The following is a 26,557-nucleotide window of genomic DNA, read 5'->3' on the forward strand; positions in this document are numbered from 1 at the left end:
ACTTGAGTTTTGCAGGAGAGGGAGGTGTTGAATTGAAAGCCAAGGTTGCGTGCGGTTTGAACTGGTTCTGGGGGGGGGGGTTGAGTTCAGACGGCCACCAGAGGTTGGAGGGTATAGGCGATTTTTGATTGAAGAACAGTACCTCGGTTTTGTCTGTATTGAGCTTCAGGTTGTTGGCGGACATCCAGGCTGCGATGTTGAGCATACAGAGGCGGAAGTTGGTAAAAGATTTTTCAGTGTGTTCTTTGAAGGAGAACACCAGTTGGGTGTCGTCAGCGTAGAAGGTTACTTTGACGCCCCAGGATTCTACAACTTTGGCCAAAGGTTTGAGGTATACATTGAAAAGGAGCGGGCTGAGGGCAGAGCCCTGTGGGACGCCCCAGATCAACTGTTTTTTGGAGGAGAGAAAAGGTCTTAGCATCACTTGCTGTATTCTGTTTGTGAGAAAGGATTTTATCCATGCAAGTGGGGGTCTGCTAATACCAACTTCTTCTAGGCGGGTCAGGAGTTTTTCGTGCGAGATGGTATCGAACGCTGTGGATAGGTCGAGGAGGACTAGCATGGCCTCCTCTCCCTTGTCCGTGCATTCGCGGATCGATTCAGATACCTCGAGTAGCGCCGACTCGGTACTGTAGTCCGGTCTGAAACCTGACTGGGTGTCATGGAATAGGGAGTTGGATTCCAAGTAGTGTGACAGTTGTTTTTGGACAGCTTTTTCCAGAACTTTTGCGGGTTTGGGTAGAAGTGATATTGGCCTGTAGTTATTTAGACAGGAAGGGTCGACGCCGGTTTTTTTTTGGAGAGGGATCAGCATGGCGTGTTTTCACAACCCCAGTGAGTAGTGAGGAGTTCCAGATGTCAAGTAGGGGGTTAATGATGATGGGGGCAATTTCGTTCAGGATAAGAGCTGGGGCTGGGTCCAGAGGTGAGCCAGATTTACATTCCAGAAATAGTTTTAGAGCAAGTTCTTTGCTAAGTGGTTGGAATGAGGTAAACGCATGAGTGCTATTGGGGATTGGGTCTTTGGTGGTATCGGAATCTTTCTGAAGGATTGCTGCCGCTATGTTGGCAATTTTTTCTTCGAAAAAGTTGGATACGTTTTCACATAGTGTCTGTGACATGGGCACAGGGGTCGAGAGTGCGCTGGGGTGAGTGAATTCTTTCACTATATTGAATAGGGCTTTGGTCGAGTTTTTTGCTTTGTCGATTGTTTCTGAAAAGTAAGTGCACATGGTTTGGCGTTTGAGTTTACGAAACTCTTTAAGGCTTTGACGATAGAGGGCTTTAGCTCCGGTATCGTAGTTCTGTCTCCATTGTCGTTCTAGCTTTTTGCACATGCTTTTGTGTGCCCGTAGTTTTTCCATAAACCAAGGGGCCGATGGTTGTTTTCTACGGGAGGACAGGCTTTGAAGAGGCGCTACTTTCTCGATGGCGGACGTGAGGTCGCTATTTAGTGTGCTAACAGCTTTGTTGAGGTCGTCCGGGAGAGGGCTAAGACTGTTGTGGTAATTTGGTTCTAGGGTAGCAAGTGTAAGTTTGTGCCTTTTTCTGCCCTGAGATCTGATGGAGGACTCTTGTTTTGTAGCTAGTGTCAGGGGTAGCTCGAAGGGTATAGGAAAATGGTCGGACCATGGTAGGGGTAGTGAAGGGAGGATTTGGAGTTTCTCGCTGTTCGAGAAAATAAGGTCAAGGGTATGGCCTGCTTTGTGAGTAGGGCCTTTTACTTTTTGCGTAAGATTGATGTTTTGCATGGATTCGAGGAGTTGGGAGGCTCGGTTACAGCTACTTACATCAACGTGGTGGTTGAAGTCTCCCAGAACCATGAAGTGGGGATGTTTGAGGGAGAGATCTGCTGTTGCAGCCAACAGCTCTTGGACAGCCGATTGAGAGGTGTTCGGGGGGTTATAGACCAAGATACCTGAGCAGATGGCCGTGGAGGAGTCAGTGATAGAGAAGTACATAGCTTCAATGGGGTTAATATTAGAGATTTTTCTTGAGGTGATTTTCAGGTGCTTCTTTAGAATCACCGCGATTCCTCCTCCTGTTTTGGAGCCTTCACGGCTGAGTCCCGTGAAACTGTAATCAGTGGGTAGAGCTAGAGCGATGTCAGGGTTGGAGGAGTCTTTAATCCATGTCTCTGTTAGGAACAGTGAGTACCAGGCTAAGGTAGACAGTAGAAGCCAGATGTCATTGGCGTGACTGGGTAGAGAGCGACAGTTCACCAAACCCATGGAGTAGGTGTTGGTGGGGGGGGGAGTTGTTTGGTAGTTGGTGTACTATTCCTAGTACGAGTCCAGTCGGGACAGAGGGAGAAAGAACAGTTGGGGCATTTGTGCCGGAAGGGGCAGGGTAGGGGAAATCTACAGGTGATGGGAGACGGGCAGGATGTCTTACCTAGGTCTAGTAGCTGTGTGCTGGTCCACGTGATTCTTGGGGCTGGTGACTGACTGGCAGCGTGGCTGGCCCTAGGCCCGGAGCTGGCGCGGACGGGCGCAGACGGGCTTGCCTTAGGCGCGCAAACGTCGCGCCCGCTGCGCTCGCCCGCTGCTCGTTCTGTACATGCACATATTTATGGAGGAAGGGGGACTTGGTTAGAGAGAGGTGGCCTCGTAAAAAGGGGCGTGGCCTCAGAGTGCGGCGGGAAATGGCGGCAAAGTTTGTTTACCCTGCGAGTCCTCGGCAGCGTTAGGATCCGCTGTGAGGCTGTGGGCGGGAGAGCAGTTATTTGTGACTCTCAAGTATTTTTAAAAAATGAGCGAGTGCTCGTGCCTGTAGCTCCCGGCTTCCGCCTCAGGAGAAAAGGTCTTCTGACCAGATGCTAGGATTTCGCGGCTTATGTACTCAGGGGGCGTGGCCTCGTAAAAAGGGGCGTGGCCTCGTAAAACGGGGCATGGCCTCAGAGTGCGGCGGGAAATGGCGGCAAAGTTTGTTTACCCTGCGAGTCCTCGGCAGCGTTAAGATCCGCTGTGAGGCTGTGGGCGGGAGAGTGCAGCTGTGAGAAGGTGAGGTTTTTTAAAATCAACACACACACGTTCACACAGGATATCAACAGGTAGATTTTAGCAAAAGTACAAGTTATTTGTGACTCTCAAGTATTTTAAAAAAATGAGCGAGTGCTCGTGCCTGTAGCTCCCGGCTTCCGCCTCAGGAGAAAAGGTCCATACGGCTGTATGATCTCTGATCTCTGATCTCTGAGATCTATGATCTCTGCCAGTGGAGCCATATAGGCATTAAAAAGAGTTGGGTTTAACGACGAGCCTTGTGGGACTCCACATAAAAGAGGCCAGGATTTGGAAGTGGCTTCGCCCTCAAATACCTGGAAGAATCACCCCTCCAGGAAGGATATCAGCCAAATTAAGGCTGTTCCCGAGATGCCCACATTTTTGAGGCAGTCAATTAAGATACGGTGATTCACCGTATCAAAAGCCGTGTCAAATCCTAAAGGATCACTGCAGATGAATCTCCTGAATTGAGGATTTCTCTCGATTCTTTCATGGGGGCAAGGAGCGCTGTCTCTGTGCCGTGGCCGGAACAGAATCCTGTTTGAGTTGGATGAAGGAGGTGGTTGGATTCAAAATAGGCAGAGAGTATAATATTTGCATGTTTCTCCAGGATTTTACTAATTCCCCGGAGGAGGGAGATTGGGCGATAGCTGGCCAGACAGTCAGGGTCTAAGGTAGATTTCTTTAGTAAGGCTCTGACCATAGATTTTTTCCAAGAGGGGCGGACTACTCGGGACAGAATGGATGAGTTAATCAACTCTAAATGACTGGGCCAACCGTCTCTGTTACTTGTTTAAGGATCCTAAGTGGAGCAGGATCATTGGGTGAGACACTTTTTATTCAATTAACAGTGGCTAACAGACAGTTATAGTTCATTATGGGGAAGGCTGCTAGACATATTTCCTTATCCTCTGTATGGGGCTTAACATGGTGTGTATAATTGGAATCTTTGAGAGGAGAGAAAAATTTATAAACATTCTCGATTTTATTGTGAAAAAATTCCGCCATTTCATTGCAATGTAAATCTGAGGTAGCGGGGGGATCGGGAAGTGAGGGCACATTTGTGAATGTCTTAACAATTTGAAAGGTGACCCGAAAGGAGTTGGCAGAGGAAACTATCATCTTCTCATAGTAACGAGCTTGAGTGTTTCTAATTTCCATTTTATAAATTTTGATAGCACTCTTGTATTCCTGCTTCCTATCCGGGAGATAATTTCTTCTCCAGCTCCTCTCTGCCTTTTTACAAACTTGTTTCAGTTCTCTAAGCTTTGGAGTATACCAAGCCGCTTTATCAGGTCCTTCATGCAGCTGGATTGTTGTTTTAGGAAGAACTGAATCTAATGAGTTAGTGATCCAGTTGCCAAATTTCTCATTGGCCACTATAGGATCAGAGTCAGGAATGGGCCTGGGTTTCTCCAGGGTTGATATCCAGGTGTCTAATGGGAATTTTGACCAACATCGGGATTTAGTTTGTACAAGTTGGGTTGGGGGAATGACCTGAGTAGGAGACCAGGAAAAGGGAATAAGAAAGTGGTCCGACCAGGGAATGCGTCTTGGGGCCTGACCGGATAGATCCTTCAACTCTTCAAAGATGGGGTCTAGGAGGTGCCCTTTCAAGTCTGTTACTGAAAGTACTTTTTGTATAAGCCTCAAGTTCTGATGTCAATTCTGTAACTATTTTGGAGGTCAAATCATCGAAATTAATATTAAATCTCCAAAAATAATAAAATTAGTAGTAGAACTTGCTAATTTAGGGACCATATCTGCAAGTGAATTACAGAATTGGCCTACAAATCCTGGGGGATGGTAAAACAATATTCCTGATACCGTTAGCGTAGGTGTGAATCCTATTGAGAAATAAAGATTTTCACAGTTTGATAAAGGGCTCCCAAGCATTCTGCACGTAAGATGATTCTTTAGGATGATGGCAATTCCACCACCCTTGCCATTAGTTTGGTCTAATCTCTGTATTATATAGCCCAGAGGGAGTGCTTGAACTATATCGGGGTCAGCAGATGTATTTAACCAAGTTTCTGTAAGAAACAAACATCAGGGCTTTCCTCCATAAGGAGCAAGGATATTTCCTCAGCATGTTTTGGTAAAGAGTGGCAGTTTAATAAAAATAACTTCAAAACTTGGTGTGGTGTGACTACATGTGGGTCAATATGGCTGAGATGTTGGAAATTGTACAAATATTGCTTGCATTTATGGTTCCAACAATCAGGAGCAATCGAATGAAGGCAAGCAGAATCTGGGGCAGTATTCAGGAGTTTAAGTTGGTTCATATTATACCTCAGTTTTTCTCGTGGAAGGCAAGCAGGGGGTCTGGCTCCTGGTCCCGGAGGGGTGCGGACGGGAGCGGACGGGCGCGGACGGGCGCAGATGGGCTTGCCTTTGGCGCGCCTTCAGGATAAGATGTGAAAGAAGAGGACACTATTAGGAAGAGGTGGTTCGAACAAACTGGATGAAGAAAGTGTGCAGTCAATTATGGAGTAAACACATCACTCTAGCAGTTACTTCGGCCTCTGGTACATAGCAGTTGTAGTATGGTGATCCCAAACTGCATGAGGATACATTGAAGCCGGTATTAACAAAGTAATTGTGTGAATAATGAAACCAAGAAGCCTGAATGACGTGACCAACTACATGTCTGTGTTGTTGGGGTGAGACAACACTTGTGTTAAGGCGAATGTCAAATTGGGGTCAGTGACCATTGTGGAGTGTGTCTGTGTGATTAAGCAGTTGGAAGATGCCTTGGCTAATTTTAACTTATGAAGGCTCACCAGTACTGTGAAGTTGGGTTGTTTTGACATTTGAAGAGGTTCACAAAAGGGCAGTGTAAAGATGAGCCGGAGACTGGAGATAAGTCAAACGTAGTTTATTCCACACAGCCACTGACACCAAGGGTACGTCTTCAATCAAGTAGCTCCTATCCGCAACTGCCAACCAACCGTCACCCATGCCCGAGGTTCTACGATGGAATACAGAGACGTCATAGAACCCCGTGCATGGGCTCGTGGTGGCGGCAGCAGCACGAGGACATGACAGTTTGATGGACACAAGAAAGATGAGTAATAACAAAGTAAAACACAACACATCTCCTTCTCAATAATAAAATGAAAAAAATGGAAATGATTCCAGGGTGAGGTAGATCAAGAATAAAACAGAACCAAAGATCGTGTAACTTAGCTGGTGGCTTTACAACCCTCCCGTACCTGCTCACCGTAGGTTCATTCAGAACAATGCTGTTATGAGACTTTACATCATCCTCAACTGAACTATCCAGTTCATAGTGTGTACTGCTTGTACTCAGATTAGCTTTGTTAACTTCTGATAATTCCCCACTCGAGCTACTACAACTGTACTCACGAATGGGTGTGCCACCAGGAGCACTCTCACCGTCAGGATACGCATTACTCTTTCACTGTGGGTAAGAAATCCTACCAGCATCACCATCCAGAATCCAATCATAGTCTGGGGAAAAGGAAAGGCCTTGGTTATCAGCAATGCAATGAGATGGCGAAGCAATAACACCATTCCTACACAACGACAATGAAGAAAAATGCCAGGTTTTGCCGTCACTTAAGAGGGCAGAGTTACAGACAACTTTCTTAACCTCCATGGGTTGTGAGTAATGACTTTGCACTTTCATTGTGAAATCAGATTTCCTTACTCTGACTCTGTCTCCCACTTGAATGTAAGCTTTTTTGCATGCATGGTTAGAGTCATAATTTTTTTTGCTGATCATTTGTGAATGTAGTAAACTTTTTTCACTTTATCAGGAGACCAACAAACTCTTTTTGGGGTGGCCCAACCCACGCTATCTTTAGTGATGGGGTTCTTCCTCTTAATAGTACAAAAGGACTCGTACCTGTGGACTCACAAGGAGTCACACGGAAAGCTCAAAGGTTGTGGATAAGTTGTTTCCTCCATGAGAGGTCATTTTGGTTTGCTAATTAAACCACTCCTTTAATCAAATGATTACATCTCTCAACAGCCCCATTATCTTCTGGATGGTATAAAGAAGTAGTTTTATGAGAGATGCTATTTTCCTCCTTGCCACAACTGCTGACCAACCATCACCCATGCCCAAGGTTCTACGATGGAATACAGAGACGTCATAGAACCCTGTGCATGGGCTTGTGGCGGCGGTAGTAGCTCAAGGGGATGACAGTGTGATGGACACAAGAAAGATGAGTAAAAACAAAGTAAACACAACAGACAGTAATTGGGATTGGGAAAGAATGTAGGTGTGCATGAAATCTAGCAGTGACATGTGAGCAGCGTTGGAGTAGTCATAGCAACCTTGGCTATTAAAGTAACGTGAGAAGATTGCCTCAATCCTGTAACCTCGTGCACTGGGCTCTTGTATCCTAGCAACACAATGTTAGATGCACAGTGGTGCTACATTGTGATGGAATGCCACAGAGAAGTTGCGTGATTCTGTCTCCATAACAGCCAGAACAATGTAAACCACGTACGTACGTACTATGCTCATTGTGGTTTCCACATATGCTAGTGTACTGGAAAAATCACTGAGGTGCACAGTTTCAGGAGGTAGAGACGATGATGTGCACATCTTTAAAGATGCCATATTTATAGGCACTGTTGTGGGAGGTGATACGCAAGAGTCACTGATGCGCACAGCTTGAGGAGAAAAGTCTCTGATGCTCAAAGCTTTATAAGTGTTGCATGCTGCATGAATAGGGGGAACAATTGCTGGTGTGTGCAGTTGTTAGACAACATTATTTGGGCGAAACGTATTAATCTCCATTGTACTGAATAAATAGTATGATGGTGATGTTTGGAAATTGTAGTACGAGCACACCTAAGTGGGCATTATTATACTTGTGTTAAGCATACTTTACCGATATGTGCGACTGCACTGAGGAGTGTTCATTTGTGTTGTTTTGTTAAGCTTTGTCTCCACAACCATACTTTGTGTTTAAAACGTTCAAATGCCTGTAACACCACAAGCGAGGAGGTATTGGGTGGGGGAGTTGATGTGTACTTGTTAATACATATTAATTTCCATTGCAAACATTTGCGTGTATTTTCAGATTTGCCTACTGTTTCCTTGTCCCCGATTCCACCTTTTTTTCAGAGTTTGTGTACTGTTCCTTTATCCGTGTAGTGTACTGCTCAGCCAGGATGTATGACGTGAGAGAATGTAGAATGTTAGAATGTGGGTTGGATGTCATCAGTTGCTGAAAGGGCTGAGCAGGACGCAGACCGCTCCTGGTGGGGCTCTCTTTATCAATACTAAAATAAATACTACATCATTTAAATTACAAAGAATGGACCTTTTGTTGTTCATTACATTGGCGACGATTCGGAAAGGACCTGCGCGTCAACTTACAATCATTCAGAAGCAGCAGCTCAACTTTCCTAGCACTACGAGCACTACGAGCCCCACCAGTGACCTATCACCGGTCGCCCATTACTTCAGTTGTGCCATTTACCATCGGCAGATTCCTCTATTCACTGACAACTGTGAGGTGCCTTCATGCTAGCACCTGCCTTCATCTGTGTTCCTGTGACACAGATCGCCCTGCACTACAGATGTCAGCTGCATCGCGAGTCAGCCTCCTTGCCTGCTCTTCAAAAAAAAACCTCAAGGCTTCATTTTCAAATTGCCGGCAGCCTAAGAACATTTTGCTTTTTGCTGACAGCCTGTCCACAAGTTTTGTATCGGACTTAAAGGTAGGGAACAGGATGAACCACACTGCAGGTGAGCCCACCCTCTTCCCAGCGATTGCCAGATTGCCCTCATGTGTGTTCTGTTGCACCCATCGTGGCTCGGCACATAGCGGTGTCATTTTTATTATTATTTTTAATATGTCAATACTTGCCTTCTTTACTTGGCAGTTAAACCTCCCTGCCGATTTCAAACTGCGCTCGAGCTTCTCAGAGAGCGCACGTTCACAGCGCATGCAGCCTCACTGATGTCCCGTGCCTCGCTGATCTCGTCATCCTCCTTTATGACGTGAGTGAGCCTTTCAACCACTTGAGGATCAATTTGGAACACAGTGATACCGAGAGCCATCCGAAATTCCTCACGTCGACGTGCAGCCATTTTAGTTTGGCACTTCACTTCACATCATGTGCAATCTTCTTTATTCCATCTCCCTGCATCATTTTAACATCCTCATTACAGCGATAGGCACACTTTATTTTGGTTTTTCCTATTTCACATCAGCATTTTGTACAGCAATAGGCACGCTTTATTTTTGATTTGCCTATTTCACACCTACATTTTCTACAGCAATAGGCACGCTTTCCCTGTTCTTCTAGCCAGGTTTTCAGCAGATCTCCGGCGTGCCTTCTGTTTATACTTCACTTCACATTTTTGTTTTCCTCAAGACTATCGGAGCGTCTTATTAAATCTTCCATAGGTACTTAAATCGCTTTTCTTGGGAACTTTCCTCATGACATCGATCTGCAGTTTCTTCAAGTACAGTACTTTTTGTCTTACAACACTGCCATTTAGTGATTACTTTTCATTACCGCATCTCCTCAAGGAAACAAATGTCTTGTAATGCATATTTTCATGTGTTCCTTCCGTAATTTTAATTGAAGTAATTTTATCAAACTCAGCTCTGTATGAAGTTACCCTCAAGGTTCACAATTACTATTTGGCATTCAATATTTGTATTACCTTTATTTAATTTTCATCCATTTGCTTTTACTTGTTATTAGCGCTGTTTCCTCAACTTGCATTTCCACTGTGTAGTTTGTTTTAAAAGTTGTGGATAGTTTTACAATTACGTTGTTCACATCACATGTTTTAAAATTATGTGGCATCCCAATCCACACTACCTTCATTAGATTATTTATTACACCAGTTGTTGAGTGGTTTTTCAAACATCACCCTCTCACACAGTACTTTGCATTACTGTTTTAATTGTATGTTCATGTTTGTTCGTCACATCATTTTGTGCCCATGTTATTTTTTACATTTTTGTTTCATACCGTGTGGTTACCTTCCACACTCCCCACTCTACTTGAGGGAAATTTTCACTTCACATTTTTTGTTTCTCACAAGTGTGTTTACCTTACACACATTCCACTCTATTTGAGGGACATTTTTAATTGTTTCATGTGGTCATACTCCACATCCATTTTCAGTTTCAGGCAATACATTTTGCTGTGTGCCATTCATGCACACCTTGCACGTCAAGTTTCAGTGCTTATTTACAAACACAACTTTTCGTTGCGTTTTCTCACAGTACCTCGCAGTACCCACTTCACATTCCCTTTGCATGGGATTTATTACAGTTTGTATTTCACCTTACATCGTTTCATGTTTGTGATTATAACTGTTTTGTGGATTCACTTTTTCAAGAATCCACCCAGGTGTATCTCACACGCCTTCCTACATCTTTTCTTTCCATTTTCTCCTGCATTCACTTTTCATTTTCTCGCCTCCTCCATGCTGGTCTGGCCAACCAGTGTGCTCTGGTGGTGATTACTCTGTCTATTCTTCATTATTCATGTCTTTGCGTCACCATTAAGCATGGTCGAATTTTGCAAATTCGCGATCCGCGAATTTGCGGATTTGCGAATTCACGTTCCGCAAAATTCGCAAATTTGGGCGAATTTGCGGATTTTTGTTTTTTTGCATGTTCGCTGAGTTTCTTGCGTGTTCGCGGGGTTTTTTGCGTGTTCGCGGGGATTTTTGCGTCTTCGCGAGTCGCTTGCATAGCGAAGTTACCCATGCAGTCGTTTATGGGAGAGGGAGAGAGAGATAGATAGATAGATAGATAGATAGATAGATAGATAGATAGATAGATAGATAGATAGATAGATAGATAGATAGATAGATAGAGAAAGAGAGGGAAAGAGAGAGGGAGAAAGAGAACGAGAGAAAGAAAGAGAGGCCGGATCTCTGAAGGGCCAGATTCCTGAGTTGCCCCTACAGAACATGCAGCTTTTTATTTTTAGCAAAATGCATATGAAAATTGTGCTGTAAAGGTCTCTTTTAGTTTAACCCCTCCTGACAACTCAAAATGGGTGTATTTGCCATCCTCTCCCTTCTTCCTGTTTTTTTATATCTGTAAGTGCTTCCTGATGAGGTTTAATTCCTTGGACAGGTGCCTCGTTGCCTACTTGTAACTATTCTCTGACCCTGCTTCAAGGGTCAGAGCAGGGTCAGAGAATAGTTGCAAGTAGGCAACGAGGTGCCAGGAAGCAATTAGCAGCAGGTGTCCAAGTTGAAGTTAATTTGTTTGTAACCCTTTTGTAAAAGGTTACAAAGAAATTAGGTTCAACTTTTGCACCTGCTGCTGTAACCCTTGCTTGGCTGAAAATTCGTCCCCGCTGATTCGCGGATTTTACCGCGATTTCGCGAGATTTGTGGATCGCGAAATCGCGGAAAATCCGCAAATTCACGCACGAAACGGATTTTACGCCCACCCTTAGTCACCATTGTTGCGCAAATCTCATCTTTTTTTTCACTCGTTTATCTTTTCATCACTTTTCCTTTTACCTTGCAACACTTGCATCTTATTCGCATCTGTTCTCTCTACAAGGGAGAAGAAGGGTTGGTTCCACTCTTTTACATGTTTAAAATGTATTTTTCATTCCTTCCCTTCAAGATGTATCTCGAAGAAAATTTTGCTTGTAACTTATTGTACCAAGTTCTCCCTTCTCTTTGTAAAGAAGGGAGAAGATATAGTGTACTGCTCAGCCGGGATGTATGACGTGAGAGAATGTGGAATGTTAGAATGTGGGTTGGATGTGATCAGTTGCTGAATGGGCTGAGCAGGACGCAGACCGCTCCTGGTGGGGCTCTCTTTATCAATACTTTAATAAATACTACATCATTTAAATTACAAAGAATGGACCTTTTGTTGTTCATTACAATCCGTATATTATTCTGGAGAGACAAGTCCTTCCATAAGTTGTACTGTGCTGGAAGGGGGTGTAAGCGATGCTGGAGTGCTGGCCTGCCTTTGAAGTGTAGCAATGAATGCTAATGTAGTTAGAGCATGGATCTGCTGTAGAAAAGTATTTATAGTTTGGAGTGAAAACATTTCACAGAAATTATCTTGGTTGGTCAGTCATGACAATACAATGAATACCTGTGACTCTAGTCTTTACACATGACCCTGGGCTTCCATGTATCTCTGTATTCTCACACAGAACCAGCACATGTTTTTGCATTTTATACTTTTCCTGGGATTTAGTCTGAGCAGTCTAGGCAAGGTCAAACAACATTGCCCCTTGTTATTCTCTCTGGTCAGACAATAACACCTAGACAGAATAAATGATTGCACCTGCTATTTGAATACACATATCTTGTCATAGAACTGAGGACAGGGATTCTAGAAAAACACACCGATAGAGTGAAGGTCCTGAGACAAGAGTGCTGCATAGCTGAGATTTAGAACATTCACCTATATATAATAAGGTACAGGGTCATTTTTTAGGTCGAGCTGATGTGGCATTCATGCGAAGCATGAATGCATCAGCTCGACAACTTATGCTGCCCGTATTTAGGAGAGTGGACAGCAATCAGACGCGCGCTTTCCCATTGTCAGATTTCACCTCGGGAGCGCGCGTCTGATAGCTGCGCATGCGCGGTGCAAGCCCTGGCTCTCACACAGACACAGGCAGCCCCCACCCCTCTGCATGCACGCACGCACTCACACGCACACGCAGGCACACGGCACACATACAGGCACACGGTACACTATCCCTCGCCTCGCATTCTCTCTCAATCACACACAGTCACGCATTTGCACACACATTCCCTCGCGCACACACGCGCGTACACACTCCCCCCCTTCCCTCCCCTCCCCTCCCCCACAGGCATACACACAGGCACGCACGCACTTCACATCAGCCCTGGGCCCCACTCACCAACTGCGCTCTTCCAGCGGGGCTCCTCTCGCGCTCCGCTCCTCGCTTCTCCTCTTCTAAATTGGGGCTACCTCAGGTCAGAGGAGCCCCGCAACAGGCGCCACACTCCTCCTTCTCCCCGGCCCCCTCCTGGGGACCCGGGCTACCCCGGACCGGCAGCTCGCGGACCTCGGGAGGCGGGACTTCCGGTCGGCCGCGAGCGGATTGGCCGCCCTATAATATTTTTGTTTTGTTGCTGGCTTGTTAACAGACGGGTCCATATGCATAAACGAGATTTAAACGTACCTAAAAAGATACATTTCTATTTCCATTTCAAGATGGCTCCTAATGAGAGACACATTGTTTCTAACGACATCAAATAAGTCCGTCTTTTATTACGTTTCAGCTCTTTTGTTTAGAAAACTACTCTTCCCAGCATGCCGATAACGGAGGGGTGTCACCAGGTCTTCATTCAACAAAACAAGCGAAGCTTTATGTAAACACGTGCGGGCATTAACAACGTTCCTATGGCGGACACGGCGCAGGCCTCTTCGGCCCCGTGCGGCTTGCAGCCCCCGCCAGTGGGAGGGGCGGCCCTGGGGAGCGTGAGCGCTGGGCCCGCGACGGCCTCCACGTGCGGGCATTGACAACGTTCCTATGGCGGACACGGCGCAGGCCTCTTCGGCCCCGCGCGGCTTGCAGCCCCCGCCAGTGGGAGGGGCGGCCCTGGGGAGCGCGAGCGCTGGGCCCGCGATGGCCTCCAGCACCAGCGACCCCGCCCGGCCTGGCTTAAGCCAGCAGCAGCGAGCCCAACAGAGGAAGGCGCAGGTGCGGGGTTTTCCCCGGGGCCGCAAGCTGGAAAAGCTGGGAGTCTTCAGTGCATGCAAGGTGAGGGGACTGAGTGGAGATGGTGAGAGGTCGGAGAAGCAGGTGTCCCTGAAGAAGCTTTTGGGGCCCTTATGGGTCAGATGGCTTGTGACACCTGGTGGAGGAGGAGTGTTACCCCACAACATGTGGAAGGGGACAGGAGACCTAGTGGTGGATGACAACAGGCGTTGTGAGTTAGAGGGCTAGTGAGGTGTTTTTGAAGCATCTTCCGTTATCTGCTCCTTCTACAACTGCGTTCATGCATCCTGGCAGACAGGTGGCTGTCTTGACAAGGCTGATGGACTAAGAAGGCTTGGTCTGTGATAGGCGTAGACTAGAACATTTTATATTTGTCTACTAATGTTAACACAACTTGCGATCTTGCTATTGTGACAGTATTATAGCATTTGCACAGTATTTCACACCCATGATGGTGCATCATTTCCTGCTATTTCGATGGGTGGTTTATTGCTGTGGAGTGGTACAGACCTAGGGGATTGACATGACCCATAGAAGATTTGTTTTATGGGAGTGTGAGTGCCAAGCAGTATAAGGAAATTATTATGCAACCTTTGTGGACTACGGTTGAATGCCCAGCCGCCGAGTGTTATAGTATTAGTGTGTGCAATATATTTTATTGGAACTGCACTTAATATAGCACTTACTACTCCTGAAGAGGTATTGTAGTTCTTTACTTGAGGCAGCAAGTTTTTGGTTTATTGATGGGTATTGGATTAGTCTTGCACTTTTAAGGTACCCATGCATTTTCCTATATTATGGCAGCAACTTGAAATACATCACTTATCCTGTGTGCTGCATACAAGCAGAAGGCTATAATGTTTCTCCAACTAAAGTAACACTCTAAGCCACGCAAAACGAAGCTGTCTTTCCTTTTGGTTCCTTAATAGCATTGTTGTCGGGGCTGTGGTGTTGGGGGGCATAAATGTTTCTCAACCTTGCCATTATAAATTACAATAACTTTTATTTAAGTATTAATTATTTAAAAAAATTAAAAGCCATTGTTATTTGTAATATCAATACAGCTAAGTCACGTACATACAGCACATATTGCACTACAAATGCTATAGGTGTCACATTTGCGAAAGTTAAAACTATTGGCATTGTAAATGACAAAGCTATTAATTTCGCTATTTTCAAAACCAACACATAAATAAAATATTTGTCATTTACAAGACTAATAGCTCAAACTTTCCTAATGCGAGACCTATTGCATTGCAAATGCTTGTTTTTATTTATAACCACTTAGCTTCAGAGATGGGGGAGGGTTTGGGCAGATATGTCAGATAACATGGCAGGGCTCTTTATTGTATACGGTTTATTAACCATACTGATGACATTATTGACATATATTTGTTTTCTAATTGTGGTGCACTTATCGTATTTTAGAGCACAATAGCTAAATAAGCATTATGTCCTTTGTGTCTCTTTTCTATTTTCTTGTGGAAAAGTACGAGTGAGAGAATGAAATGGTATGTCCTGTTACCATGATCCCTGAGAGGGTCGGGAGTGTTGCGTTCTGGGGTGCGAAATCACTTGTCTCTCTAGAGAAGTTAGAAGGGCAAGTTAGGCACTGTAGCAAGTCGGACTCAGGCTCATAGATAGTGATGTGGTGTGGTGGCTCAATCCCCTACATACTGATGTTCTATGGTCCCAAGCATAGTTCTGTTCCTGAGCATAATCCCTGTAAAATGGCGCCCAACGTGGGTACAGGGATTCTGCTTTTACAGACCTATATCTTGGGACACCAGAATGACAGAATGCAGGGACTGAGTCACTCTGCCAAATCAGGATCTAGTGAACCGAATTCCTGACTAGCTCACAGCGCCTTACATGTGCTCCTAGACTTACAGAGCAACAGGTAATTGTGGAAACACAAAAAAACAACACTCTAGTCCCCTCAGGGAACAGTGGAAAAAAAGATCATTGCCTTTCATTCACTGACTCACTTTCGTATGTGTTCAAAGCAAAACAGTAAATAAGACACAAAGAAAGTTCACAATATTTTTATTGCAACTGATGTAGTCTTGCATGAAGCCAGCTTGCTTCGATTATGATACTGATTATAGAAAGCAACATAAATATTATTAATATTATAAAACTGTAAAATACAAAGAATGCCACCATGATGTAAATCTAGAGTGCTAAATTAATCCTTACAATGTATGCGCAGGGAGACTATTTTATTATTAATGGTCTCTGGGAGCAACAAACCCCATACCTGGTGTGCGTAGTCAGGTGGTCTGCCTCTGGTGGTGTAAACTCAGTTTGCACAGGCTGCGTGCCCAGGCGGTCATCTGTTCCGGGACCGGTGAGCTCTGCTGGAATTCCCCTCTCTGAGCTAAACACTGCGGGCTCTGGATTATAAAATGAACATTGTACAGTGGAAAGCTACAAAGATGTGCTAACGTGTTGTGTCTAAGAAAGCCGGGGAGCTATTGCTGACCGAGGAAAAATAATATGTGATGCTGTTTGGTATTCGGCCTTGGTCAATGTACACACCGAATCCCAGAAATAAAAAATAATAATCAACATTGCAGTTTGTTTTTAAAATAATGACACAAAAGAAAACATTCAATGTACAGCGGTGCAAAGCAAAGACATCCTCATTTCCTAATTTCTACATTGCAGAGAATGAGGGATAACCATAATGGTTACACTAAAGGACCTCACGACCGAACGGATCCCCCTCCACCTCCGCACAGCCCCCATCCCACAAGAATTCAGAAAGGGCCCAAAAACCCAGCTGTTCGACTAACCGACCTACAGCAACAGCACTCCCCTCTAGTGCCTGGATACCCGCATGGGTGATAAGCAGCACTAGACAAATTCTGTTTGATTGATGGGTTGAAACCCTGTTTGATTGAGAGCGTTGGAAGAGCTTTATGGTAGTATGATTCACATTGTGATAGAAAGATACAAGTACTTTCCCCGTGCACATATAAAGGAGAAACCATTGAGCAGTATGTAGCAGCCTTGAGAAGGTTGCCCAGTTTATCTAAATTCAGAGATTTCAGGGATGAGATTATAATAGATCAAATGGTTACCAGGACAAACAATATGACGATCCAGGAGAAAATATTAGGCCTGAAAATATTAGGCCTGAAAGACCCCACTTTGGATAAGACTATTGAAGTGGCTAGACATATGGAGAATACTGTAGTAATTCCAACCACACAAGAAGTAGGTTCCAGGTAGATTTATTATAAAGAAGAACAGCTTAACAACCACAAGTAGGAGATGATGTTCTCCCAGGATCAACCTCTCAGTAATAAGGGACATGAATTGATTCCAAATGACATCAAGTCATGGAATACCACAAATAATTCTCGCTATGTCAAGCAATTGGGGGTGCTGCTGCTAAGGGAGCAGGTAAATCGGGGAATAAATGTGAAGTGAAAGTGGTGAAATATGAAGAGGTAACAAGGGAGACATGAATGTAGTGAAAACTCAAGATGTTGAGAAGAAGAGAGCGTGTAATAGGTGTGTGAATGAGATACACATGGCTGAGACAATTAATTGCCCTGCTGCCAAGGTGTTTCATATGTAAAAGGATGGGTCACTTCTCTAGAGTGTTCAAGATGGTAGACAACTTAGAGTCCTAGAGAGCGGTGAATTTGGTGAGTGAACAAGAAGCACTAGGGTACGAGACGGACTGGTGGTGAGTGAAATGGGACCACAGTTTATGGGTTAGTCAGGGGAGACTAGTGAAGAGTATCGCCCACCGAAATGTGCAGTAAGTTTGAAGTGTAAGGAGGTACATGTTTGTGCTGATTCATGTTCACCGTTAATGATCATAAACAATTTGACCTGGGAAGGATTGGATGAGAGTGTTCCCCAGATGTTCCCCAGATGTTTAACCGAATGGATTTTGTGGGAACAAATCCAGTTTTAGGATATTTCCATGAAGAAGTGGAATTTCAGGGTAGGAAGGCGATGAGAAAGGTTTATGTGGTTGAGAAGGGGAGATAATCGTAAGGGTTGAAGGAACAACAAGCATTAGGCAAGATTTTGAACACTAGTCACTTGAAACAAGTGGTTGAAAACCCCATATCACCTGTAGACTTACCTGAGCAAGCATGGGAAAATTAGCATATTCAAATATGTGGTCCCTTTAAGTGTTCGGGTGTGGGCAAAAGGTATGCAGTGGTGAAGATGGACTCTTTCTCAAAATGGCCAGAGTTGGCATTGATAAGAGTAATGGCATCAAAGGCATTTGCTTTTTGTGAGGATGTATTCTGCTGAGAGGATAGTCCTGCCTCAATACTGACAGAAGTTAGTCCCCAATTTATTTTGGGAGAGTTAGAGTATTTCTTGGAAAAGGTGGGAATTCAGCATTGTAGGACTGCATACCGTTCCAGGGGGGAGAGATTAATGGAGCGTTTTAACTGCATGTTGGGAGAAAGCTTATAGTCAGTAGGGATGAGTTGTGGTTTTTGGAGGAGAAAGGTCAAAGATACGTTGTGGATCTGTAGACCCACTCTACACTCGGTGACAAATAAGTCCCTGTATCGCCCACATAAAGGGAGAATACCCTGTCTGTGGAGGGGCCAGCAGGGATGGTCAAGTCTGGGTGTCAGGAAATTGATTTCAAGAAGTTGAACAAGAAGGAGAATTTGAAACTAGTGTGTGAGTGAAACCTACGTTGTTTATAGTCAATGTATGCATATGCACCTTATTGGTGAACAAATGCTCATTGTGTTTGTAACTCTTGTTTGTTAGTTATGAACATTTAAGTAGCCATTTTGAGACAAGGGCTATGAGTGTTAGTGAGCAAATTATCCTCTTGTAATTGTGTATATATGTTTTCAAATGTTAACTTTTTGTTGTATATACATTGTTTTGTTTATGAAAAGGGGGGATGTGTTGTATCTTGGCAGCAGGATGCTTCCTCTACTAGATTCTAGATTGTGGATTCCAGGAGTGGAAGGCAGGCTGTTGCTGAGCATAGTTGGCGAGAACCCAGGGCTAACCTGGGGTCATTCATCTTAATAAAGCCTTCAACTTTCCAAGTATATCATGTTTTGACTTGCAAAAGCAGTAATCAGAGACAGACAAAAGGGCAGGTCTGGTCTAGAAACGTCCTCACCTTGAGCAACAGAAACTGCAGTCGACTTTTCATCTCTCCCATCTACCAAATGGCAGTACTGCCATGGCCTCTAAATATTCACAAAAACAGGTTCAGCCCTGGCAAGTTTTCCAGGTCCACGTGTGATGTGCTGTTTCAGCTTAGTTTTTTTTACTTACGCGACTTATAGTCCTATTTCATAATGGAATAAATAAGACCAGAAGTCTCAGAAATCAAAGCAAAAACCTGACATGGAGCAGCACATAATGCATGGACCTGGGAAACTTGGTAGCTAAGCAGGGCCACCACCGATTTATGCTTACACCCAAGCCAGGGCCAGTTATCCACTGCTGACTATGAGAGCAGGCTTGGTAGAGCACTCTTCCAGGTAACAGCAAAGGTCATGCATCTCATGTAGCCAGGGTCAAGCCTAGGCGTCTGCTCTGACATTTGATTAATCCGCTGCCAAGGCCAAAATAAAAGTCATGATAGCTCACATACAGTCAGCAGACAGCAGCAGCAGCAGCAACAGCTTGGCGCCAATGCACACAAAGTCAGAGTTTAGCCTGCCAAGGTATGTGTTATTTACTTCACTTGGAGGCTGAATAATGTACAGTGTCTCCTGCAGAGCTACTTGTGCACAGTATATTATATGGCTGCATATCCAAGCGCAAATCCTGTTCAATGCAAAGAGTGCCATACTGATCACCAAGGATGCATTTTTATTGCTCTAATTTATCAAGAGGTCAGCTCTTGCTAACGCTGCCTGTTTCGTGTTTAACTATTTAAATGAATAGAAATATCGACATTTAGGGTCCAATTTCCGTTTAATATTATTTTTACTAGTGCTCATGTGGTTGTATTTTGTATATGTAGAGCAGAAGTGATAATGTGCAATGGCTCTACTTTAATAATTCAATCTTGGTCCAAGATGGCGCATGTAGTACAATGCACTGCCATACATTCAAACCTCATGCTCTCTTCTCTTCTGTGCTTTTCTTGCAGATCGGGGCTTCGCTCATGTCGAGCAATGTGGGGAGCGGCCTGTTCGTTGGCATGGCGGGCACCGCGGCGGCTGGAGGCCTGGCGGTCGGAGGCTTCGAGTGGAATGTAAGAATCCATGCCAGGCGTAACTGACCCGCTGTCTGTCTGATTATTCAGTAATGGGGGAAAACTGGCTTACAAACCAGGAAGCGTGTCACGTAGTTAATACAGCAAATTTTGCAACTTGTTGTGTCATGCCTTCTGCAGTTTTATGCACCGGTCAGTGGGCAAAGTTTAAGATAAAGCAAACGTTTGCATACTCGTCTGGGTTCGGTGTGCCACACTGCAATTAATTTTTCTGCGAATAGGTTGGAAAGTGGAAAGCTGTTGGAGCTAAAGGGCACGATCACATGTTCTTGTCCTTCGTAAAGAAATTGATATATTTATTTAAATCACAAGTCCTTTCTCAAATATTTAAAGAAAAACAAGTGTGGGTTGCTGTTATCTTTTGTGATCAAACGCGTTAGAATCCCACAGTCAATAACGCTCCAAAGTGGCATTGATGCTCCAATTGCACAATAAATGAATTACATCTGCTAGGAAAAAAGAAATGAGTTGTATCGGTCAACCCAGGACATGGAGTGAAAATCATGAGGACACAGAGACGAATTACAAGATAGTAACTAAATGTAGCGCCTATGCAGTCTGTCAGTAAATGTGCTTTCATTGGCTCTAGCATGCTATGTTTTTTGTTTTAGATTTAGGGCTTCATTTTGAGTCGGGCGGTAGGTACCAGGAAATGTGCTGTAAACTAGTGGGTATCCTCGTCCACCCACCGGCGGATTCCCCACCTCATTTAGGGGCATAATTCTCATAGGGTTGTCGCTTTTGCATGATGCAATGAGGCACAAAAGTGACGCAACCCTTAAGTCCGATTTATCAAGGCACACAAGGCCACATTGGGTGACTCTGAGTGCCTTGATAAATCCAGAATACCACAAGGCATGTTCCATGGGTGTTGTGCAGGTGTTCCCATGCCACAGCCATAGATTTTAGTGCATTCCCAGATTTACTCCATAAGCAGTCATCCTGGGCCTGCATCAAAACTGCTAGCTTTCCAGGGGAGGCGTAACGAGGAGAAATATTTTTATTTCTCCTTATTTTCCCCTCCTTCTATGTGTGGTGAATTCTGCAGCAAACATAGAAAGAGGAAAATGCCTCTGTAGATTGTTTTGTGCTGCACAAAAACAATCCTGCTTACAGCACTGGCCCCCTTGCATGGTGCAAGGGTGCTTGTGTTGGCGCTAGCCCGCCCATTGTTTGCAACTCTGGAAAATGACAGGAATTTGCTAAATAATCTTAAATATGGTGCATCCACCCTCTTTCGCCGTCACACAGCGCAGCGAAGCAAAGTCACTTTCTGTGCGGCGCTAAGTGACTTGTTGGTAAATATACCCCTTAGAGTCTGTGAAATCACTGGATTTCAGAAGAGTATGTTAGAAGGTTCGCTGTCAGAAATTCCAGGCTAGGAGAACACACAGCACATGTTCACTGCCTCCAGTTTGTTGCAAGATTCATGGCATTTAGTCCAGGTCTTCCAAAGCTGACTTTTCATGCCAGTGTGCACCATATGAGGTATGCAGGAAGAAAGAGTTGACAAATCCATTAGGTCTATCTTACAGTTTGGGTGCAAACTAAAATATTAACGAAAAGCAAGATGGAGTTAACAATTAGAACAAAAAAAAGATTAGATTTCTATATAAAATTCATTGACAAAATAAAGAATTTAGTCCCATATTTACTAAGACTTTGTGTCGGGTTATGTCACTTTTTGTAAGTAGCACTCATGCAAATTCTAGTTTGGTATTTACTAAGCCATACAAAGCATGGCTGTGTAAAAAACAAAGTAAGACAATGCAAGCGCATAACACTGCCTTTGGTTACTTTTCATCAGATAGGTGTTACATAGGCGGAGCATGGGCATCCCATTATTTTGACACACACCTATATTTACTCAAGTATGTAAACATGGGTTCGCACAAAAAGGTACGCCGACTGAGACTGGTGAAACAAGGAGAAATATCTTTATTTCGCCTCCTTTTTCCTCTTTGCATGTGTGCTGCATTCTGCAGAAATTTACTTCCAATGAGAAATACTTTGCAATACTCCTGATACAGTAGTTCCTAGAAGGTGAACCTGAATGCAGTACGCAAGGAGTGCACTGAGTTACTTCAGCCCCAGCAACCCATCTGGAATATTTTTGACAGAATGGCCCCTTTTAGGTCTTCCCAGATGTAACATACAAGGATTACAGATAGATGTTGTGGCCCAGCACCCGAGGTACAATATTACTGACCCACTGCACTTGTAAGATGGACTCAAATGTGATATACAAGGATCACATAGATTTGTTCCCGTACCGGGTACCAAGATGACATATAGCTGCCAACATAGCTTCATTGACTCGTATTTGATATACAAGTAGAAGACTCCTGCATACGTTACTCGCACAATATTCCTTGAACAATCAACCAGATGTGTGGTGAGTTATAAAGGAGGTTATTCTGGCCTACCTTTGTAGATCTGTCAACCTGGAAGAGGTTGTTTTAAAAAAAAAGATGTAGGGTTAGAGTTGCCTGATTAATTTTTGCTTTACACAACGATATTTCCTCCATTGGAAGTTTATTTTTTTGTAGGATCAATGTGGTACTTGGATTTTACCTGCAAACATTACCATTATCATGAAATGAACGAAGGGCAGATGCCGGATTTTGTCTGCAGTTTTCCATCAAGTTTAAGGACATAGGAGTATTCGTAGTAGAAATGAGTGGCCTGGCCATGGGTTTTTCAATCCGAAACGGGGCCAATCACAGACATTGGTGCAGAAAGAGACCCTTTGTTTTGAAATGAGCCCATCACTACTGGGTCAAAGGAAAAGACATGGGCATCATATTACAGTCCTTGTAGTGCTCAGAGGCCTGTGAATTAGTGAGCCAATGTTCTTATGTACTCTTTAGCAGGATTTCTATGTTTCCTGTTACCCACATGCTGACACTAGATTGTGATGGAACTCCTGCAGAGTTTTGCCATATTCATGAATAAATGTTGTACATATCTGATCCTTATAAAAATATGCTTCATTCATAGCAACCCTTTTGATGTCTCTGATGCTAAGAATCATCCTTGAAAGCAAAAGGAACAAACGATGGACATAATGCTGATCAATACAAACATTCACCCCCATTCACAATGATCTGGGTTTAATTTATTGTTCTTTTGCTCAACAACCCACTCTAGGTTGGACCCAGCCATTTGCAAATCAGCTATGACCCTGTCCCTCATAGGAACAGTCCAGTCCGAACTGCCAAACCAGGTCCTCCCTGGACCAGAAACTAGCAATCTGGGCCTGGTTTTGGAGCATCACCCCTCATCAGCCAGGCTTGCTTGAATCTAGTGTTTATTTCCAGAAATATTGGGTTACATTTGATAAGTGAAAGTACACATTTTGTCATGACGCATAATAATGTTTTTGATGTTTTATTGTTTTTTAGCATTAAATGCACAACAATACACCAAGGCATGCACTTCAGCTTCAAAAATCGCACTAAATGACAGATTTGATTTTGCATATAGGCCAGTAATTTTGTACAATTTCCACTTAATTCTGCCTAATAATGCACTGTTTGCACACCCCTATGCACTTCTAAAGACGTTAGAGAGAAGGTAACTTCTTCTGAGATCTCCATGGACTTAAGGGAAAAGGAGGGGGAGACTCAGGAACATGTGACAGATCAGAGACCTTGTTGGAGGAATTGTAGCGAAGTATACAGAGGTCGCAGACATATTAAAAAGTGCATTATTGGAGTGATAGTTTGAATAATCAGAGGATGATTCATGTGAAGCCCCTACCCACCTTATGGGGTACCAAGAAGATTACAGGAGGGAAGGCCAAAGTTACCAGGATGCAGAGGTTTCTGAATTCAGAATATCTCCCAATTGACTGTTCCCCAAGATTTAGGGCCAGATGTATGACCCGTTGCATCTGCAAAGTTGGCCTGCCCCAATGTACAAACACTATTTTGTGAGTCGGTAACCTATTATCATCTCGGAAAATAAGGTTTTCAACTCGCTTTTAAGGAGGGACGTGCCAAGAGTGACCCTTCCTAATAGCGAGTCTCACATAAATGTATGATTATTTTGCGACCATAATTGCAGTGGCAAACACTTGCAGTTTACCACCTACACCAAGTAGGTGTGAAGCCATTCACAAATAGAAAGGGGTCCCCAGGGGACCTCTCCCCCTTTGTGAGTGTTTGCAGAAATATTTTTTAAGAGCAGGCAGTGGTCCCATGGCCTACTCTTAAAAAACAAGCACTTACAGTTCAATAGGTCTCGCATTTGCTGGAGTTTGATCTATTGGCATTGTAAATGATAATGCCTTTTATTTATGTGCTTACAAAACCTACAAGTGGTGCGTAAATGCCGCTGCAGGTTTGATAAACACATAAATAAAATACATTATTATTTAGCTGATTAGACTCTGGCTGTTTTCTGTAAAAGCTCTGTGCTTGGCATGATTCAATTAGGCGTGCAAGTATTCGGATGCTACTGAGTGTGTGAACTTTGCCTTTCTTTTTAGCTTTTTAGTAATACCCAGATCCACATTTTTTCCTTTTATATATTGATGCTGCTGAACTGTGAACATTGCCAAACGCCGCTGTCGGTATTTTAAAATGCCCTGGTCCTCTTTAAACGCTGTAACTTTGCTATTTCTTGTGTTGCACTCACCACTGTTGTTCCGCCATTTCCCCCTCTTGCTGAGCCACTTTCCTGTCCACCACAGCATGTGCTGATTGAGTGGAGAAAGCTTTGGCTCATTCCCACCCACTCAGGGTCAGCAGTCTAGTTTTCGCCCTCCCTCGCGCAGTAAAATCAATGCTGCGACGGACGCGCAGCAGGCGCGCCGAAGGCAAGCCTGTCTGCGCCCGTCTGCGCCCAACAGTGGCCAGAGGCCAGGACCCCTGGCCGAAAAGTGCGCTACTCCAAGGAAGAATTGGTAGATTTGAAACATCTGTCCATCGGGACTGCCCTCCCTGCCCCAGTTGGTAAGCTGTTGCTAGCTGAGAATCTTCTCTCAGTAGATTCTTTACAGGCGTGCTCAGAGGCCCCTTTTGGCCTGAAGGTCACTTTATTAAACACCAGATCTCTTACTAAGCACAGCCTCGAAATGTTCACCCTTCTGCAGGAGACAGAGCTGGACATCTTAGCACTTTCAGAGACTTGGATAGATGACACTTCAGGACCTGATTTAGTGGTCTCCCTTCCTCCTGAGTTCACTGCCTGGACTTCTAACCTCCAAGGCAACAAAAGAGGTGTCGGGGTTGCGCTTTTTAGTCACAGGACACTGGCCTCAGAAAGAATAGTGGAGGAAAGCCTGGATGGGGCAGAAGTCCTGGGGATCAAACTCGGACTTAGTTCCTCTTGTCTGATAGTGGTAGTTGTGTACCGCCCCCCGCCAGGTCTCCCCCTATTCAATGATCTGTTCTTTGAAGTAATGAGCAATCTTCGCTCGAAATGTCAACATATCTTGGTCCTTGGTGACTTTAAGTATCATTGGGAATTGCCCCTGAAAGAAGGCGCCGCCTGTAAGTTTGATGATGTTATGACCATGTTAGGGCTGCGTCAAATCGTGGAGTCCCCCACACATGAGAAGGGTCACACCCTGGACCTTATTTGGAACACGTCCATGATTAAACTCCAGGCTCACTGTACACTGTGCGGCTGGTCCGACAACTTCCTGGTCTGCCTCCTCCTCCCGATTGATAGTCGCCTCAAGCAGGTGCCGGCGGGGTGGAAGGTACTACGGAATTAGCTTAAATTAGAGGCTGCCAATCTGAGGGACGCTTTGAGTAGGACCTCAGCTCCTAGACCCTTGTCCATGGACACAGATTTAGAACTTGAAGCTCTTTCATATCGACTAAGGATAGCCATTGATAATGTTACTCCTGCTCGGAGGATTAGGATCATGCATAGTTCGATAGGGGCCCCATGGTACACGTATGAGCTTAGAGGGGAAAAACAAGCTCTCCGTCAAGCTGAGCATTCATGGCGGAAATCCCTCAATCCAGAAGCCAAGGAGATATTTAAAGCTAAATTGGCTCACTATAAGGCCTCCTTTATTAAAACTAAGTCTGCTCACTTTGAAGCTAGGATCAGTGAGGCAAGTGATATGCAAAAAGAGACATTCACTGTACTCAGAGAGCTGAGTGGGCCGATTGAGCAAAAACCAGCCACTTCTTCCTAAATAAAGTCGAAGATATCGTCACAGTTATTAAGTATAAGCACATTACTCCCTGCCTACTTTCAGCGGAGAAGGATCCCTCTGACTCTTTGGGCCTCTCTTTGTCTTGGTACCCTGTGCTCAAACCACATGACCTGGCTTGCTTACTGGCTAACAAATCCGGGTCACCTGAGGACCCCTGTCCTCCAAAAGTGCTCAAAATTATTATTTCTTTGGTTGAGGCGGAGGTGCTGTCTGTTCTGAATCTATCTTTGACCTCAGGAACAGTACCTCAGAAGTTTAAGGAAGCTATAGTACTTCCACTGTTGAAGAAAGCGGGGGAAGATACTAGGAATCTGAAAAACTATCGCCCCATTTCCCAACTACCGTTCCTGGCCAAGGTACTTGAACAGCATGTCCTTAGAGCTCTTACATCATACACTGAACAACACCACCTGCTGCATCATCGGCAAGCTGGGTTCTGGGCGCATATTA

The 26,557-nt window shown here is 44.4% G+C and overlaps 1 protein-coding gene across 1 annotated transcript in view; it reads left to right on the top strand.

Moving 5' to 3' along the window:
* The window catches only part of LOC147747153 (sodium/glucose cotransporter 4-like), a 782,848-nt gene that overhangs the window by 221,471 nt on the left and 534,820 nt on the right, over nucleotides 1-26,557 (top strand). The window contains exon 3 of the mRNA XM_086952400.1: nucleotides 19,804-19,908. Coding sequence (XP_086808526.1) covers nucleotides 19,804-19,908 — 105 coding nt within the window. The remainder of the gene's footprint in view (nucleotides 1-19,803; nucleotides 19,909-26,557) is intronic.

This window comes from Lissotriton vulgaris, chromosome 1_1 (assembly GCF_964263255.1).
Source record: "Lissotriton vulgaris chromosome 1_1, aLisVul1.2, whole genome shotgun sequence".
Classification (NCBI taxonomy): domain Eukaryota; kingdom Metazoa; phylum Chordata; class Amphibia; order Caudata; family Salamandridae; genus Lissotriton; species Lissotriton vulgaris.